Source organism: Lipophrys pholis (genome assembly GCF_963383615.2).
Source record: "Lipophrys pholis genome assembly, chromosome: 7".
NCBI lineage: Eukaryota > Metazoa > Chordata > Actinopteri > Blenniiformes > Blenniidae > Lipophrys > Lipophrys pholis.
In genome coordinates this window covers 17,165,319-17,182,583 of record NC_137638.1, presented here as the reverse complement: position 1 = coordinate 17,182,583, position 17,265 = coordinate 17,165,319, and the positions used below count along the sequence as shown (strand labels likewise).

General features: G+C 40.8%; 1 protein-coding gene across 2 annotated transcripts in view; it reads left to right on the top strand.

The window, feature by feature from the left end:
* The window catches only part of pcsk5b (proprotein convertase subtilisin/kexin type 5b), a 61,225-nt gene that overhangs the window by 931 nt on the left and 43,029 nt on the right, over positions 1-17,265 (top strand). For both annotated transcript variants that reach the window (XM_080467778.1, XM_080467779.1), the window contains exons 2-4: positions 3,757-3,861; positions 14,319-14,471; positions 16,331-16,474. In XM_080467778.1, the coding sequence (XP_080323904.1) occupies positions 3,757-3,861; positions 14,319-14,471; positions 16,331-16,474 (402 nt within the window). The remainder of the gene's footprint in view (positions 1-3,756; positions 3,862-14,318; positions 14,472-16,330; positions 16,475-17,265) is intronic.

Genomic DNA, 17,265 nt, shown 5'->3' with positions numbered 1-17,265 from the left:
GATGGCACAACAGGTGCCTCCTCACTGTGTTTCCACGGATCAGTTTGCGGGCCGGAGACACACTGAGCCTCACGATCAGCCTCACAGTCTGCTGTGCTCGGCCGGTTTGACACATAAGTGGTTGCTTTACGATCTTGGAAGTGACATTTACAAACTTTACAATCAAACAGCTTCAGTGTAGTGTTTGTTGTAACAGCGTGCCATTATGATTGTTCCTGCTCAATTCATGCATATGTTTCATTAATATGAGGGTCTGACCCATAAACCTTCCCGGGAAGACCCTGTCTTGCTTTTCTGCTGAGAAAATGTACATTTGCTGTTCAAAATGAGTTGGAAAAAAAAGATGTTGATTTCAGTGTGGCTCTTTTCTACTCATGTTCAACTTGATTGTTGCACACTGTTGCTGAAGTCCTTTGTTTTGTCTTGATTCTATAAACTTTATTACAATTCTTATTATATTTGAGATGAAGTGATTTTCTCCTGCTGACTTGAATATTGCTGTGTAAATGACATCATGAGAAATATTGCTGTCATATTTATGTAAACACAATTCTTTACCATTTATAGCTTACATTTTTTAGACCACCAAGTTGATACATGCCCTTAGAGTCCAAGGCCCTCCTCCATTCATTAGTTCTGACACTTGAGGCCAAAAGCAAAGGCAGTTGTCTGGCTCGGGGTGAAATATCTCAAGACTGAACTGCACAAAGTGTGCGCACATCTTGATTTGTAAGATTTTCCTACTTTTCCTCATATTGTGTCATTTGATTATTGAACAGACGACTGCAAAAACAGAGGAGGAGGAGGAGTTTATCTGCTCTCTTGGAAATGTGTTTTGACAAAGTTTAAAGAGCAGTCATGTGCTCTTTGTGAACTAAAGCAACCCTCCACCCAAACATGGACCCCACACATCCTCGCATACAAGCAAAATACGTGGGTAGTTCAAGTCTACGCTTGCCAGCGTGAGACGTGAACACAGCATGGAAGAGAGGGGGGCATTCTGACAGGTTGTTGTGGGGTAGCCTAGTCAACAGCTATTGAACACCCCCTCTTCTCTCTCTCCACCTTATCCAGCCTGCCCACCCACTATACTCCCAAGAGAGCGAGCCTTAATGGCCTCGTTTATCCCTTCTCTTTGACGGGAACTAATGTGTGGAGTCCCCCCCCCCCCCTTCCTTTCCATACCACCCCCCCATAGGAATTCCCCTGTGAAGTGTAGTGTCGCCCCCAACCCCCACCATTCGCCCTAATTTCCATCTCAATATGCAGCGTTCATTGGACTTTGACACCTCATAGACAACAGTTTTACTTCACTTCCTGGTTTTGGGGTCAGCTGAAAGCCGCTCCCATGGGAGTGATAACAGCACACTCTGGTTGCCTAATGTGAACTCTGACATCGCCGTCATCAACCCCCCCCCCCCGCGTATATCAAGGCAACCCTGATGCTCACATGTAGAGTGACATCAAACTTAAGCTCGATGACTTGATACAGTTTAATGCTACTAGCGACCAAAGTGTTTCAGACTTAATTAAAGTTGCTTGACCGATTGAATATTGCACAGTTTTGTGATGAGTGATTGTGGGATGTGATTGCCCGATGAGAAAGGGCTTTAAGTTGTGCAAATCAGTTAAAGCGAAGAAAACAGGGGGATGGGCTGAAAAATGTGGCAGAGGGACAATATAGTCTTCTTGATGGGGTTGGAGAGAGGAGAACAGACAAAGATAACCACACATTGGTCGATGGAAGAAGGAATGGGTGAAAGAAGGGACGATAGATGGACGGATGGATGAAAAGAGTTGGCATGGAGTGAGAGAGCACCTCGTTGGGGAATTCTGGGTAATCCTCTTAACCATGGAGCCCCCTTCCCAGACTAAGACACTGGCCCAAATTGAGTTTAAATCAGATGACAAGGCCCCAGACGTGGATATCTGTTTGCATTGGTGTTTGTGAAGAGATGGGAGAGAACTTCTATCGAGGCTTATAATTTATTGCGGGACGTGGACAAAATTACATTACTTAATATTGTTCCAGTGTTACTAGTACATGATTTTTTGAAGATTTCATGCAAACCATGTATTTGAATTGGATATTTCACAATGCAAATTTATTTAGGTCCCATGAAGAGCCATAAAACAAACACTTTATATATAAGTTGCAATTGCGCTGCTCCTCAGTTTCATTTTGCGGACAGCAGAGAGTTCATTCGTTTAGACAAGCTGCAGATTTTAGGTACTATTCCAAAACTGTGTTTAAAGTTGATAGTACAGGTATAGTGAAATTGCACTACATTGTTGCACATAACAAAGGAAATCTTGTTAGTTTACCTCCATCTGGCCTCATTTGTATGCAAATACAAATAAGTGAAATGAATATTTTATCAGTAGTGTCCTTCAGGTCACTTCAACCAGGCAGCTGTAAAAAGGCTGCTGTGTTTGCACTGTGTAGAGGGAAGTTAGAAAACATGTCTTTTGCAATTCACTCACTTTTCTGTGGACCCATGAGATTTTTCTTCTTTGCATAAGCAGAATTCTGCACAGCATGTGTGAACTCTCATCTTGTGTCATGCCAGTCTTTTTCCTGTTAACGGCCAACAAAAAAAGAAATTTTGTGCACAGTCTTTTTTTAGTTGAAACCTTTGTTAAAACTAATTCCCGGTGATCCTTGGTGGAATTCTGCAGGTTTCATGCATCCAGTGAAGTTTGTGAGGCAAAACGTGATAAATCACTGAAGGGAAAGTTTTATTTACAATTTTGTGTGGATTTGAGCATCAAGATGAAACCCCTGACCACATGACCCCAACGAGCCATTAATAAGAGAAACCCTCTATAATAGAATTCAAAATATAATGTTAATGAGATGATGGACATTGCTGGGAAATATTCTTCAGCTTAATGTACCTAGAAAACCTTGTTGTTGCGGTAAGTTGGCGAATGTTTGTACCGACATGAGCTGAAAGCTGATCTAATGGGCTCTGCAGACGTTGATCTCCTCCATGGGTCAGTGACACTCCACAGGAGCCCTGGCAGCCATGACAGTTTGATCATCTAAGGGATTGTATGGTCTTTTTCAATTATTAAAGCTAATCACCGTCCAACAGCTCGCTGTCTGTGTCTTGCTCTCCTCTCTCCGTCACTCAAAGTCTCCGTCAGGATGTGCATGTCTGTACATTTGTCTGACTCCGTCTGTCTCTTTGTGTTCTTGTGTTTCTTTGTTGATTTCTGTTTGACTTGCAGCTCGTGTGTCTTACTGTTTGGTCCACATCTTTAAGCTTCATCCTTCTATCCTGTTTTAAAATTCAGAGAAACGAATCCAACAAATTTCACTAGGCTTCCTGGGGACAACAACCTTGTATGTATATTTTTCCAAGTGTTGCTGTCAATTTCACCCCGAAAGACATTGATAAAATACACTTAAGACAAAGCAGGCTTCTGATGAGCTCCAAATATATTCTGTCAACAAACATGCAGCTGAAGAGACAATAATACAGATCAATCTTTGGTAACAACAAGGACACAGAGTCCTGCAGCAGATGGTTTGGCTCTAACAGAGCCCTGATCTCAACATCTTGGAGTCAGGCAGGGATTACACAAAGAGACATGGACCCTCAGAGGAGTTGAGACAAGTTCTTCAAAATGCGTAGAAAAACCTACAAGTTGGCCTTCAAACACACCTGAGAGAATATCATTTTCAAAGAAGCAGAAATAAATACAAAAACATTTGATTAATTCTTCATGTTATTTTTTTCCCCCCTGCAGATCGGGGATCTCAAAGACCACTATCACTTCTTCCATAGTCGGACTATCAAGAGGTCGACTTTATCCAGTCGTGGTCGGCATAGTTTCATCTCCATGGAGCCCAAGGTAAGCTTGTCAAGGGTGGATAGTTCGTCATGATTTTTGGCATTAACTACATTGGTGTGGGGAAGGAAGATACAGGAGATGGAGGCCATTAAAAGGAAGATGATCCACTGTGGCTTAGTCTAATGGGAAAATACTCAAAGAAAAAAATGAATAAACATTTTAGGTTCTCGATGATGACATGTACATTCATCTCAACAGCTTACAGGTTGTTCAGTTGTTGTTCTTGCTGAAGGCAGAGCCGTGAGTGTGTGACTTGAGTTTCAGTGTCGTTGAAGATCATTTTAATGCTTTTGGACGTTAATGGAAATTAAAGTTGAGTTAAAGTGGTGAAACTGGAATGACTGAGGACAAAACCGAATAACTTTTTCATGGTATTATTGTAAACATTTTTATGACTTTGGCAAACCCATGACAAACTTTAGTGATGAACACTTTCTTTCATTCTTCATTCTGTGTTTGTTTATTCTGTTGTTTAGTTTAGTTGTTTATAGGCAAAACAAAAATCTTCCTAATAATGTATCGGGAAGTGGCTGACTGTTGGTATCGTTGCTTCCACTTTGGTTACATTTGTGTGTGGAATATGCTTTGCATACCAGCTCAGCTGACTGTGCTTCCCTGTTCTCGACGTTGCCCACAAGACCTGCACATGGATTGGCTTCTTCAGGGACACAGTGTTCATGAGGACAGGAACTACCACTACCACACTGCAGGACAATCGTTTTGGTCCTGTCCTGTCGCGTTGTACGATCTGTCGTAGTCCACAGACAGAGGAATAATGATAAATGAGGCCCATTTGACTGCTTTCCTCTTCCATAGACTCAGCAATTTTACATTTTATAACATTTTATAACTTCAACAACCTGTGCTGTAACCGACTCAATTCATCACTCATTTGTTCCTTTTTCTTTTTTTTTTACAGCTGTCACTGTATGTTGTACATAGATGGTTCAATAAATACAGATATAAGGGATGATACAGTAACTCAGCAATTTTAAAATCAATAGGTTTTGATGAACCTATACAGCCAACATTCCTTGCAAAAAGACAGAAAATCAATGATTCACCCTCCAAGTTGGCTTGTTTTTTGTGTGATTTTGGATTTCTGACCGTCCAAATTAAAGTTTGACCTTGGTTAAACTCTTGCTGTGCATCTCTCGCCACTTCACTGGGTAATCAAACCTTGGCTGCATTATGAATGAGTCCTGAGAATGTGGCTTAGAAAAATACACCGTATTAGTTTGTTCATTAAATTTAAAAGTAGCACGTATGGAATTCAGTTGTACCTTTTCCATTGTTGTTTTGTGCTACGTGTTGACGGGGTTCAGGATGCAGCTTCAAAGGGATTTCAGAGACAACTGAGGTTATGGAAATGAGTCATTCCCGACATGTAAAAACCTTACGTTACCTTCTACATATTTTTCTCATCGTTGTATCCGTCTCAAACGTGTCGATGTCTGCCTGTTTGATGAAGCGGACCACTTTATCAAACAGGCTGAGACCTGATCCCTGTGAAAACAAGACAGACGCGAGGAGATTTAGGGTTTTCGTACGGCGGAGGAGGCCTTGCGTGCATATTCCATAGAGTGAATTCAAGCGCATAAGTTACTTTGAATCTGTGCATTCACATGACTGCAGGCTGACTGGCGAGGAATGATAATGATGCAGTGTGATTATAAAAAGGAAGGATGATGTAAGGAGAGTGGAGAAAGCAGGAGTTTAGGAGAATGAAAAGACGGCACCTGTCACCTTTATTTTTCCACTTATCTTGTTGTCCTTCGGTTTATTGTTTCCTTCAGTTTCTTTGTTATTTGGTCCACTCGGCTTGTTTTGTTCGCCTGCCGTCCTTACCTGCCAGTCCCTTTTTTTCCCCAAACCTCCATGGACTCGCTCAACTATCTTCTTCTCGGTTGCTTTCAGTGCAGTCGTCTCTCTCTCTCTGTCTTTGCTGCTCATGCCCTCTTGGGCCTGACACTGCGCCATGGCGGAGGAAGGATTGCGTCCTGATGCCAGCTGGCTGACGGACTGAGAGATTTTGGAAGAGTAGATCAGAGAGGTTAAATTAGAGAAAAGAGAAAATGAGCTAGTTCAACATAAGAAGGGTGAAAAGAAGAGGGGGAAGATAGATTAGAGAAAACCAAACAAAAGAAGAGTGAAGTGGAGACGGGGAAGTGTCGGGGTGTTCCTGATGAGTTGCTATGCTTTCTGGGTAATCTGCAGACCTGCCTGTTGGTTTGGGAAGAACATAACGGCCAGTTTGGCACGCCGTACTCTGGCATGCTACTAATGATGTTTTGCAATCAGGTTTTGTAATAAAGACGGCCGTGTGTGTTCTGTGTATGAGTGAGTCAGAGGGGTGTAGCGATGCCATGAAAGGCGCACCCTGCCATCCACAGTACTCACTGGCACGCATGTTACCATGGTGACACAGCACAGCACAGATTACCACTTTATGGTACCAGCCTAACTACACCGTCACGTCAATCTTAGGGTTAAAGACTGCTTCTCTTTCCAGGCTGGTGAAAGTTCATCTGCATGGGGAGAGTGCGTGTCTTAACTCTAGTTCCTCTCAAGATCTGTGTTTCCTTAAATGTGGCCGCTGCGGTTTTCTGGGTTGTGGAAATTTAGCATCTTTCACTGACATCGGAGAAGAGATTTGAGCAAAGGGGAACCGTCATTCAAAACAAACCATTCCAGGGAGATCTGTGATTTTTACATTCCCTCACATAGTTGACGCAGATGGTTCAGTCGCTGTTAATTTAGTTTTTGTACTTTGAATAGGTGGCAAACAAGTTCCTGATGTGAAAACCTTCATGTATAGCTGTGCTACAAGACTGTTCCAGGAGATCACATTGTTTTATGTTTAGACATTGCTCCAGCGTCCATTGTCATTTTAGTTTCCTGTAGATTCTAGATAATACATAGTTTTAGTAGTGGTGTGTTGTAATCACTCACATTAGTTTTAAAACCTTTCCAGCCACTAAACATTCCTTTGTAGACATATGGGTGTCCCTCCGACCTTAATGCATCAGCCTATCAAACCATCAGTGCCTCCACTTGGACAAAACTGCAGCGTTCACTAAATCTGCGGAACTGTCATTTTTATCCGTCTGGCATGAAAGCTTTTTTTCTTGTCAGGAAATATTTCTTTACTGGTTTGATCTTTTAGTGTTGTCCTATAACCTCCATTATGTCTGCCGTCTCTCTGTATTGTCTGCTCATTTGTCTAGTTCAGTCATAAAAGTACATGAGATTTATATTATTATTTTCAAAGACGCTTTTAAATCGAATGGCCAAAGATTTTTTTCAGAGTTTTTCAATAAAAACTGAAAATTCAGAAGTGAAATTGTCTTCTAGTTTAGACTAAATGAAACGGTCATAGTCTTGATTTCTACATCTACAACGTTTTGTTAAGAGTTGCATGAAGTCCTATAGCTGCTGTGATATTTACAGTGAAGTTTGCATCTCACTGCATGTAAGTTAGACAGAGGCATCGATTGCAATAACATCTATGGACATTTTTTTTCCAAATGTAAAATTCCATTCTGGATATGTTCAATCTCATCAAATAAAGTGTTTAATTATTTCCTTTTTGGAGTGGGAATTTTTTTTATGAAACGTAGAAGTATTCATCTGCATTTAATTAGAAATAATGTGTCAATATAATACTAGATCATATTACATTCTATTGACATTACATGATTTATGTAAAAATGTTCTTTCAATGAAGGAGGCTCACTCAACCTGCTCTGAGCAAAGCAGGACCCATACACACTTTGAAAGGAAATTCAAGATTTTTTTTTTTTGTTATGCAGCTGTCATTTATGCATTGATCTTTAGTTCCTACATTTCTAAGCATTTATTGAAGGGCCAATATATATTTCTTTCATATTAGGTGTCCCAGTGTTCAACACATAGATTTTATGAGCAATATTCACTACCCATTGAGGGGAGACTATGGGATTTTGTTTTTAAAAATTCTAAATGGGAACTACATCATATCTCCGTTCTTTGGATAATAAATAATACAAGCACTAAACCACTAAAGCATAAAGTAATTAGACTATTTGCTGCAGAGTCGTCCCATTACCAGGTGTGTATCATCCCCTCCTTTTCTTATTTACAAGGTACAGACTGAAGATCCAGTTTGTTTCAGTAGTATTTGCAATTGAAATCTGGTGAGGTCAATAGTCAACGTCAGTCCGTAGATCTCTGTCACCACGGGTGAACCAAACCGTTTTTGTGTCGGTGTCCAAATGTTTATGGAAATGACTGTATTTGTCCGTGGATGCTGTGTACTTAGTGTACTGCTGTTTGAGAACCTTGACTTCCTAAATATCAGTTTGGAGTCCAAGTGTCTCTTTCCTTTGATGTAATCAAGTCTTTGTAAATGACTTTGCCAAAAAGTGCTAAAATTCCATGGGAAACAGATTATTAACAGCAAGTAATCAGTCTCCACCTTAAACAGAAACACTGATGTTCACCAGTGACACCATATTGGGACTTCCAAGAAGGTTTGGATAGCCACAGACTTTTTTTTAATGTTGTAATTCTGTTTCTGTTTTTTTCCCCCATTCAAATATACTTAGTCTGCTTTGTCTGAAATCTATTCCAGGTTTGCTGTAAGCAACAATTACAACACTGCAGACAGGTTGTTTTTTCCTTTCCTTTTCTTTTTTTCAACTTTTGAATTCACTGCAGAAATTAGCAGAGTGAGAGAGAGAGGGATGACTGCTGAACGCCTTGGCGGCTGTCAGTTCATGGCATTCTGCTGCAGGAGCACAGTGTTTCCAGACGGTTTCACTTAGTGAGACTCTTGTTTACTTGAAGTCATTTATCCAGACATGAGCAGGAAAACTGAGTGCCAGGTGTGGCTTCATCTGAATCCTTACTGGGATTGTCTAGAATGCAAAATGGCTCGAAGAACAAAATTAAATTTCAGTGATTTGTGAAGCCTGCGAGTTGCAGTCTCCGAGGAATAATCCCACTTGAGGAGCCTATTTCACCTCGTGGTAGGATGAGGTCAGACAAGTGCAATGAAAAAACAGTTGAAACAGTCAAAGTATGCCCAGTATTTATCCCTCAGGACTCACTGAATTCTTCTTCTTTTCGTCTTCTAAACTCGGTGTATTCTCAAAAAATATGTGGCTGACGAGGACACTTGAAGCATCATTGCATTGAGTTTGATAAGCTGGCAGGACCTTAGGAGTAATTTGAACGAGTGCAGGTATCATGAAACTAAACGAAACAGACTCCCTTGAAGGAAATGTGCTTACAGTATGTGTGGCTCGCGTGATATGCCGACAACTCACGGATCTGATTCAGGCAGAATTTGTTTAACAGATGAGGCATTAAAGTGCAGACGTCCTGAGAGGCGCACCTACAGCTGGCCTACCCGGCATCGCTGCTTCGACCTCGTGTGAAATGTTGTGGGACTGTGTGCTGTGCTTGGACTGAGTTCCTGAAATGCTCCTAAGAGAGCACAAGTACTGGCTTCTTATGGCAGCCCAAAAGTTTCTGTGAGCAGTCTGCCAACTAGCCCTTGGCCATTTAAATTTTTATTTTTTTTAAAGTCCCAGCTTTAATTTTTTTTGCCTCGAGCTCAAACATCGTTACACAAACAGCAGTGAAAGTGGATCAATTTGTTCCTATTTGTTCCATTGAAGTGAACTCTTCCCCAGTTTCCCCTGGTTACTGACCCAGCCAGCGAGAGCCACCTGCAAACCCTTACACAGAGCGAATGACCGAGGCCGGGGGGGGGGTCTGGAGGGGGAATGAGAGAGCGAGAGACAGAGAGAGAAAGATGGGTAATCTGAGAGAGAAATGGGCATCTGTGGAGAAGAAACCCAAACATTAAATGAAGGGGAGACTGTCGGAAAGAAGCAAATGAAGGAAAGTGATGAGAGACGTGAAAGACTGAGAGGTCGTGCTGGGGGTATTGGAGAAAAGACGATATATTGGGGGGGGGGGGGGGGGGTGAAACAGAAATACAGGTGTTAGCAAATTGTTCTTTGGTTTCACCAAACTGGAGTTAATTGATAGAAGTCGTTGGTCACGCCTGAGAGCCAGTCAGACTATTGGCACAGAAAATAACATGAATGATAAATGTGCAGGATGTGATCATCTTGCAAAGAGATGACGAAAGTGTTTTTCATAGAACACGCAGCCATTATGTAATGTTCACTCTGTCAGTACACGCTGTATGAAGATGGAAAGTTTGAAAGAATGGAAAGATAGAAAAAAACATGGTAATACACGCATTGTGTTTTACGGATAGCCTTCTGTTTTGTGAGCTCATTTATTCCATGCGAATTTGAAAACAATACAGTTTTTTTTTTTATCATTATCTGATGGAGGAAATGCATCCCCTGCAAATGTTTTGTGTTACAAAAATCATTCGACGTAAATAATTCACCCGAGTGTAAATTCTGAGTCGTATTTTGTATAAAAATAGTCCATAGTCACCTGTTGGTTAGACACCATTTTATATTGGCATCATCCCTTACATTTCCATTGTAACCTCAAGACTTATTGATTTTATTTTTCTACTAATTTTGAAATTGTTGTCTACAGTTTACCTGCTTGAATAATTTTTTTTTTAGCTTTTCAACACAAGTTGAACCGCTTCGTATCCACATGTTCAATTGTTGTTTGAATCAAGTTGAAGAGCAGAAGCGGTCTGGGATCATAATTTCAACTTTTACCTCAAACGTTGATTTGTGATTTCAGTTTTGCTGTGTTCGTGCCCGTCCTCAGAGAACGTGACATCTGTCTGAGTCAAGTGGATCATTCATAAACAGTAGAAGACCCTCGTAATATAAGACGCTACACCTTTTTGCTTCATTCTACTTTGAACAATTGATAATTTCGTGCAGTTGGGAAGTTCCCACATCCAAGTTTTCAGCTCTCATAGAACAATAATTAAGAAGCCATCTCTTGCAGTGCTGCTCCATTGCTTCTGTCCAGGAAGGAGACAAACAAGCTTTGTCATCACATAAATCAACTAAGAGGGAAATTAAATTGATTTTCACACTTCATTCACTTTAAATGTTTTGACTTTCAGCAAAACTGCTGCCATGTTGAGCGACGTCTGACCTGCTCCCACTTTCCCAGTGGGAAGCTCCAACTTTGACCGTGTTCAGATTCACCGTTTTCACTTCTGACGCGCCCATTTAATCTAAGAGTCTCATGAACCTCACAATGTTTTTTTGGACTGAACATTTTATCTGTAAAGCTCAAACAATAAAATGGCTTCCCGTCTCCGACACAGATGAAGGCTTCAGTGTGTTTTGGAAACGATACGTCACAAAGGCTTTGTGAGCCTTTCTGATTTACTGGCCCAAGTGCGTAGGACAGAATTGATGAAGAGTATGACCTCATGCCTCAGATGTCTTGTGTGGACATTTCTATGGAAAAGTGGCTTCAGCGCAGTGACAGTTTCCAACATGAGTAGTAGTAGTAGTTTCAGATGGCGTGGAAGATGCACTTGTTTGCAAAATATGTGAATCAGTGTAGGACTAAGCTATAAATGTAACTTCAGACCAGTACTGTCTTCATTGTTTCACTACATGCGGAGTCTTGCCTCATCTTTCTGTAGAAGAACTGTCAGTGAGTTCGTGTAAGCACGAGGGATGTTGACTCATTCTTCATCAGACTTCGTCGGAATTGCCAAGTTACGAGCGACAGCAGCTGAGCGTTGCACTGCAGATTAAATGATTGTGCTTGATGCTATGCTAATATATGCAAATTGCAATGGTACACCAGTGGCTTTGCGGAGAAGCGCTCATGCACAATTCCTGATGACAGTGTTGTTTTGAGGCTAATGGCGTGTGTAAACGGTTGCTTTGAAGCTGATGGTCCTGATAGAAGTTGGAGTGAAATGAGCTGAGACCTTGGCAGACCAAAGGGGAATCAGGAGAAAACAAACCCCCCAACTTGGAGCATCATCACACCAACACAACACATCTATTAAATTACGTCAGTTACACTTTCATTTTTTTCTTCCTCCTTCCTCGCGCTGCCTCACCATCTGTAAAGAGCTACATACTTGAGCTATTAAACCGATGTTATTTATAAAATCAATTATCCTCCCTTCGCTTGCTCTCTCCGGGTCTCACTATTTGTTTTCACTTCCCTCCCCTCCCCTCCCCTCCCCGCTCAGTATTTTTTTATTGACTCCCCTGGGACTCTTTCTCCTCGGCTCTTTATCGCCTCTCTTTCTCTCGTCTTATCTTGTCTTGTTGCGTCGCTCTCCAACTCTCGGGAGAGCCTGGCAGATTGTTTCAGTGCATGAGACCAGATAATCACTCCGCAGTCATTATGTCAACTACCCGGCCCCCTCCCATCTTTCTTTTTCTTTTTCTTCTGTCTGTTGGAACTGTATTGATGTGCAGAAAAGCTTTGTTTTTACAGTTGGACATTGTTCACTACAGCCATGGATTTCTCGAGCTGAAAATCTGTGCAACAAAAAAAAGCTTCTCTTCTGCAGTGTGAAAATTATTCTATTGATTCTCTTATTCACAGCTGCTGGTGTGGCCATCATTTCCGAGGGATTGCACGATTCTGAAAATGTTGAAGAAATATATTTTGTCTGCAGTTTTACTTAAAGAAAGTGGAGAAAATCCCAACTAAGTCTGCGTGAACTGTCACACAATCACGTGTCGATGCAAACTTTGTCTGAGAATCATTTGTTGGAAAAAAAAAAAAAAGATTTATATCTCAGGCTGCAGAATCACAGAGAGTTTCCCATTCTCCCCCTTGTGTGCCAGTCTCATGCCTGCTCATGTTTCATTCGGTGTTGTCATCGTTGGTACATTTCTCAGGGAAATAAAGCCCGCTAGACTAAACACAGGGTTTTCTGGGTTTCTGAAAAGAGTTGACCGTGGCCATACGAGCGGGTAAAGCCCTTCTGTTCAGTTCCAACAATGATGATTTTGAAATCGGAAAATTCCGTTTGAAAAGCAAAGCGAGTCTCCTGCCAAGGAATGCCGTGCGCCTCGAAGCAAGCTCATAACATTTGAGAGATTGATGTTACCTGAGAGACGTCTAAGCCTTTGGTGCACATGTGCGTCTGTGTGCATTAGTCTGTCTGACTTCAGAGAGGAATGAGCTCTGATTAGCTTCGAGCATAATCCTTGTAGACTAAATGAATGAAATGTGCTGTTTAGTTTTACAATAAACTGTTGAACATTACTAGAATGATTCCCCTTGCACTTTCTCTTAGTAGTTTAGTTGTTTTTAAAAGTTGACAGTTATTTGTCTTTTGTCACATTTGAATGTTAAGACAACACACAAAGCTTTCCATTTCTCAGTAAACAAACCATTTTACTTTACTCATGAGTAAAGGGGTGTACTCGGGGCAGTTTTCGGCAAGTTTGCTTCCCGTTACATTTGGTTTTGAGGGTAAGGATAGCCTGGGGTTGTCTTCCTGTCTATGTCAGAAATATAAAGATGGCCACTTCATGATACTATGAACTACGGCCCCTGTAGCAGAAAATAACAATCAATGCAATGTTGCACGATGAAGAGAAAATTAAACATTTATAAAACTTAAGACTACATCTGTATCTTAGTTTTTTTTTTTTTTTTTCCCAGTGCATTACAAACATAGGCTTTATTCTTGGTTAGCTTTACCTCTTCAAAGCACCAGCCATCTTGCAGGGTATTGCAGATATTCTTGTGCATTAAGGTGCATCATGCAGTCGTTACTGCCGATTCAATGTGGACATAGTGCTCTTAAACTCCATGTGGTGCCTACGTAAGAGTATGAAACATTTAATGAACTAATAAAATCAGTAGTTTGTAGGAGGCTTTAAAACTTTTTCTTTCTTTAGGTAAAAAACATTCAAACATTTTCTTTGTTTACAATGAGATAAAATACCACTAACACTCACAACAATAATCTATTTAATGTTGCTACTCTGATGTTTTGCTTTGTTTCTTTCGGTAGCAACAACATTAAACACCTCGTATATTCCTGGGGGATTTTTGTATTTTTGGTCCAGAAATACAGTCACTTCAAAAACAGGAACAATAAGCCACTTCACAAGCATTTTTTTATTGAAGCCGAGTCTCCTGATACTTTAAGGGTTTGTGAGTAGATGCTGGATTGCTCTTGATTTTTACTTGCTTTTGGTGAAAACATGTCATAGGTGGAACCTTTTTAGGATTTAGGTGTGTACTCTCTCCCACAAGCTGCATACGTATTTCTGTTGGAGTGCAGGAATGGGACATTCAAGATCGGTTTACACGAAGAGGAAAAGATTAATTGTGATCACACTTTAATTTAAAAAAAAAAAAAAAAAAAAGATTCGCAGTTATTTGTTACATGTCAAGGTATGAATGAACAATAAGTCAACAGTCACAAGATAAAAACCGCGGCAACTGTAATTTCATTTAAAAACTATTACCTTTAACGGTTACATTTCATTGGAGTTCTGCCTTATGTTTGTGTGTTTCAGGTGGAGTGGATACAGCAGCAGGTGGTGAAGAGGAGGATCAAGAGGGATTATAAACCGGCCCCGCCCCTTTCCCTGTCAAGCCCCGGCTACAGCAGCCCGCCCCAAAACAACATATTCTACAACGATGCCAAGTGGAGCAGTATGTGGTACATTGTGAGTGTGCTGTAATCGTATCCCGCACTTTGTGTCTTTAAGTTTGCTGCACCAAATCAAGGGTCGTACAGCCTCTCAGACTTGAAAAGCCAATGAGTCGATACCGCGCTCGCCTGCTTCTTCTTCTCAAAGGACTGTTCACACATTTATCCAGTTTGTGGGTTGAAGGTCAGCCAAGGTCATGCTGTGGCCCTGATTACTGCAGGGGCTGCGGGCTTAATGTGTTAGTTCACTCTATCAAGAAAGAAAAAGACCATATTCATCAAAATTTTGACTTTCTTCAAGTTGAGATGTGATCATTTCCAAAGACGACATCCTGCGCTTGTCACAACACATTTTCACACACGTATCAATGTGTGCATCTCTGTGTGCTTTCATTTTAAAATTGGCTCTTCGCCATGTTGTGCATTCACGCACCATCTCGCTCTCAGCCCACTTTGTGAGTTTATCACATCTGAGCTATACACCCTCAGACCATTGCTCTTTTAGCTTTATGTGTGTCTTTTTGTGGTTCAGTGTCCTCTGTCAATTGTTAACGCAGAAGAGATAAATTCTGATACTTTGACCACCTGCTTTTCATTTTTGAAACTTTAGCACGGAACTTTCTGACCTTGTTTGTGTTGTCAGGTTTCTTTTGAAAATGTTTTTTCTCCAGTCATTTCTAACAAAGTCAGCTCGTATAGCACGCGTTTGCATTGGTCAGTTTATGAGGCAGAGACTTAAACAATACCTTGTTCCAGTGATTTATATAAAATTATAATTTTCTTACTGAAATCATGCTAAAACTACAAAATTTGAGAACCAAGTCTGATACGACCGTCTTGTCAAAGTCGAGGTCTATGTTAGAGTAGCTCTGTCTGAAAAATAAATAAATCAATACGTTTATTTTAGGTTGACAGTTATATTTTTAAATGTTGCTTAGACACATAAACAAATAAGAGCTTGTGGCACGCACATGCAGTACAGCTCAATAGCTTTCCCAGTGAATTATATTAGGCTTTTGACTGCGTGACAACAGCATCTAAGTAACATTATTATATATGTCAGATTATGTGTGTTCACTCTAATAGAATCTCAGCATTGATCCGTGACATACATCACAATGTCAGATTGAGGCCCTCTGAATATCTGGTGGTGCATGTCTGGGCAATTGTTGTGATATAGTATAGGGAAAAAACGAAAGCAGAAGCAAATTGGCACTTTCTGCAACCCATCTGTTCACTCAAATGTTTTTTAAAATAAGTACACTCCATACTTTTATCCCCTGCGAACGTTTATTGGAGAATTGGTGCATACAGCATGTGGTACTTTGTGTCCATTTATGTCTTATCAGGAATAATTGCCATCCAGATGTTGGTTGTGGCAGTCACCAAGCTGTTGGATTTCTTTCTGACAGTCAGGAATTTTCAGATAAAATCAAAGATCACTGTTTTCTGATGGCAATCAAAGGTGTTACAATATTCCTCTTATGTGGTTTTAATTTCAAATCTGACACTTGATTATGTGTCATAATCAAGCTCTAGAACACCTGATAAGGAGCTAATCATTAAAGTTGGGCGAGTTGAAGCAATGAGACGTCAATAATCATTGGTGGTCTAGAAATAGTAGTTGACCTTGTGTTTCATGATCTATTCCTCCCAGGCAGGTTGGTTCCAGCATTGAACCCATTATCCTGATCCTATGTTTATAAAAACCTTACAACTGGTTCTAAATTGTTGATTGAAAAATAGGATCTATTGTACTAAAAGTGCTGTGATCTTAGAGGAGCCAATGTTGGCAACTGAACAGATGTTGTACATTTACCCCTTTGCCCGTTTCAGCAGCTGCTCTCCTCTCACGGTTTGCCTCTTTTTCTGCAGCACTGTAACGATGACGTCCATAACTGCCAGTCGGATATGAACATCATGGGCGCCTGGAAGAGGGGCTACACGGGTAAAGACGTGGTGGTGACCATTCTGGATGACGGCATCGAGAGGAACCACCCGGACCTCTTTCAGAACTACGTGAGTGTGTATGTATGCGCGTGCAGGGTGGTTACGAGTGGCACCCTGTGTGCATGTTGGCTTTTTTTTTTTTAACTCCTCGGTAAAATACAAAGTGTTAATCTGTTTGTGTGTGTGTCAGCGTCCGTGTGTTTGTGTGTTGCTGCCGGATTAACAAGTCACATGTGTAACAAGATCACAGTAGTCTGATTACAAGTGTGTCATCATTGATCACACTTGGTCGACAGACAAAGTAGTGCTGCAACGCTGAATCACAGATTATGATTAGAACATTAAGGTATACACACAAAAAAGTTGTATTTTTAACCCAAAAGAATTCATTCATTTAATTTGTTATTGAACGTAAGGTGAAATTGCATAAAATGTTATTATGACCTGATTATGATCCTTGTTGTCTTTGTTTAGATTATCATGTGTCGTAGATTCACAGTGAAGCTTCTGTATACCTGTGGTTTTGGAAATACGCTGCTTCATATTTTTTTTTCTTTGTTTGTGGGCACCTACTTAATGTGCATTCGAGGGTATGTCTACCTCAGACCGAAGCCAGAATAGTTAAAGTAACTTGTAGGCCTAAGGCAACAGGTAAGGCCATCCATCAAATGTGCAGATGAAATGATTCACTCCTGGTTAGACGGCGCCTGCACTGCTGTTATTAGCTACTCTTAATGCCTGGATTTGTTTATGCCGAAGGGCGAGTCGCGCAGCAGATTGGGTTGGCTCTGATTGCATTCGATTTATAAAACTGTTGTCACTGATGCTAATGTGAACTTTTTGATTCGCTCAGTGAAGCT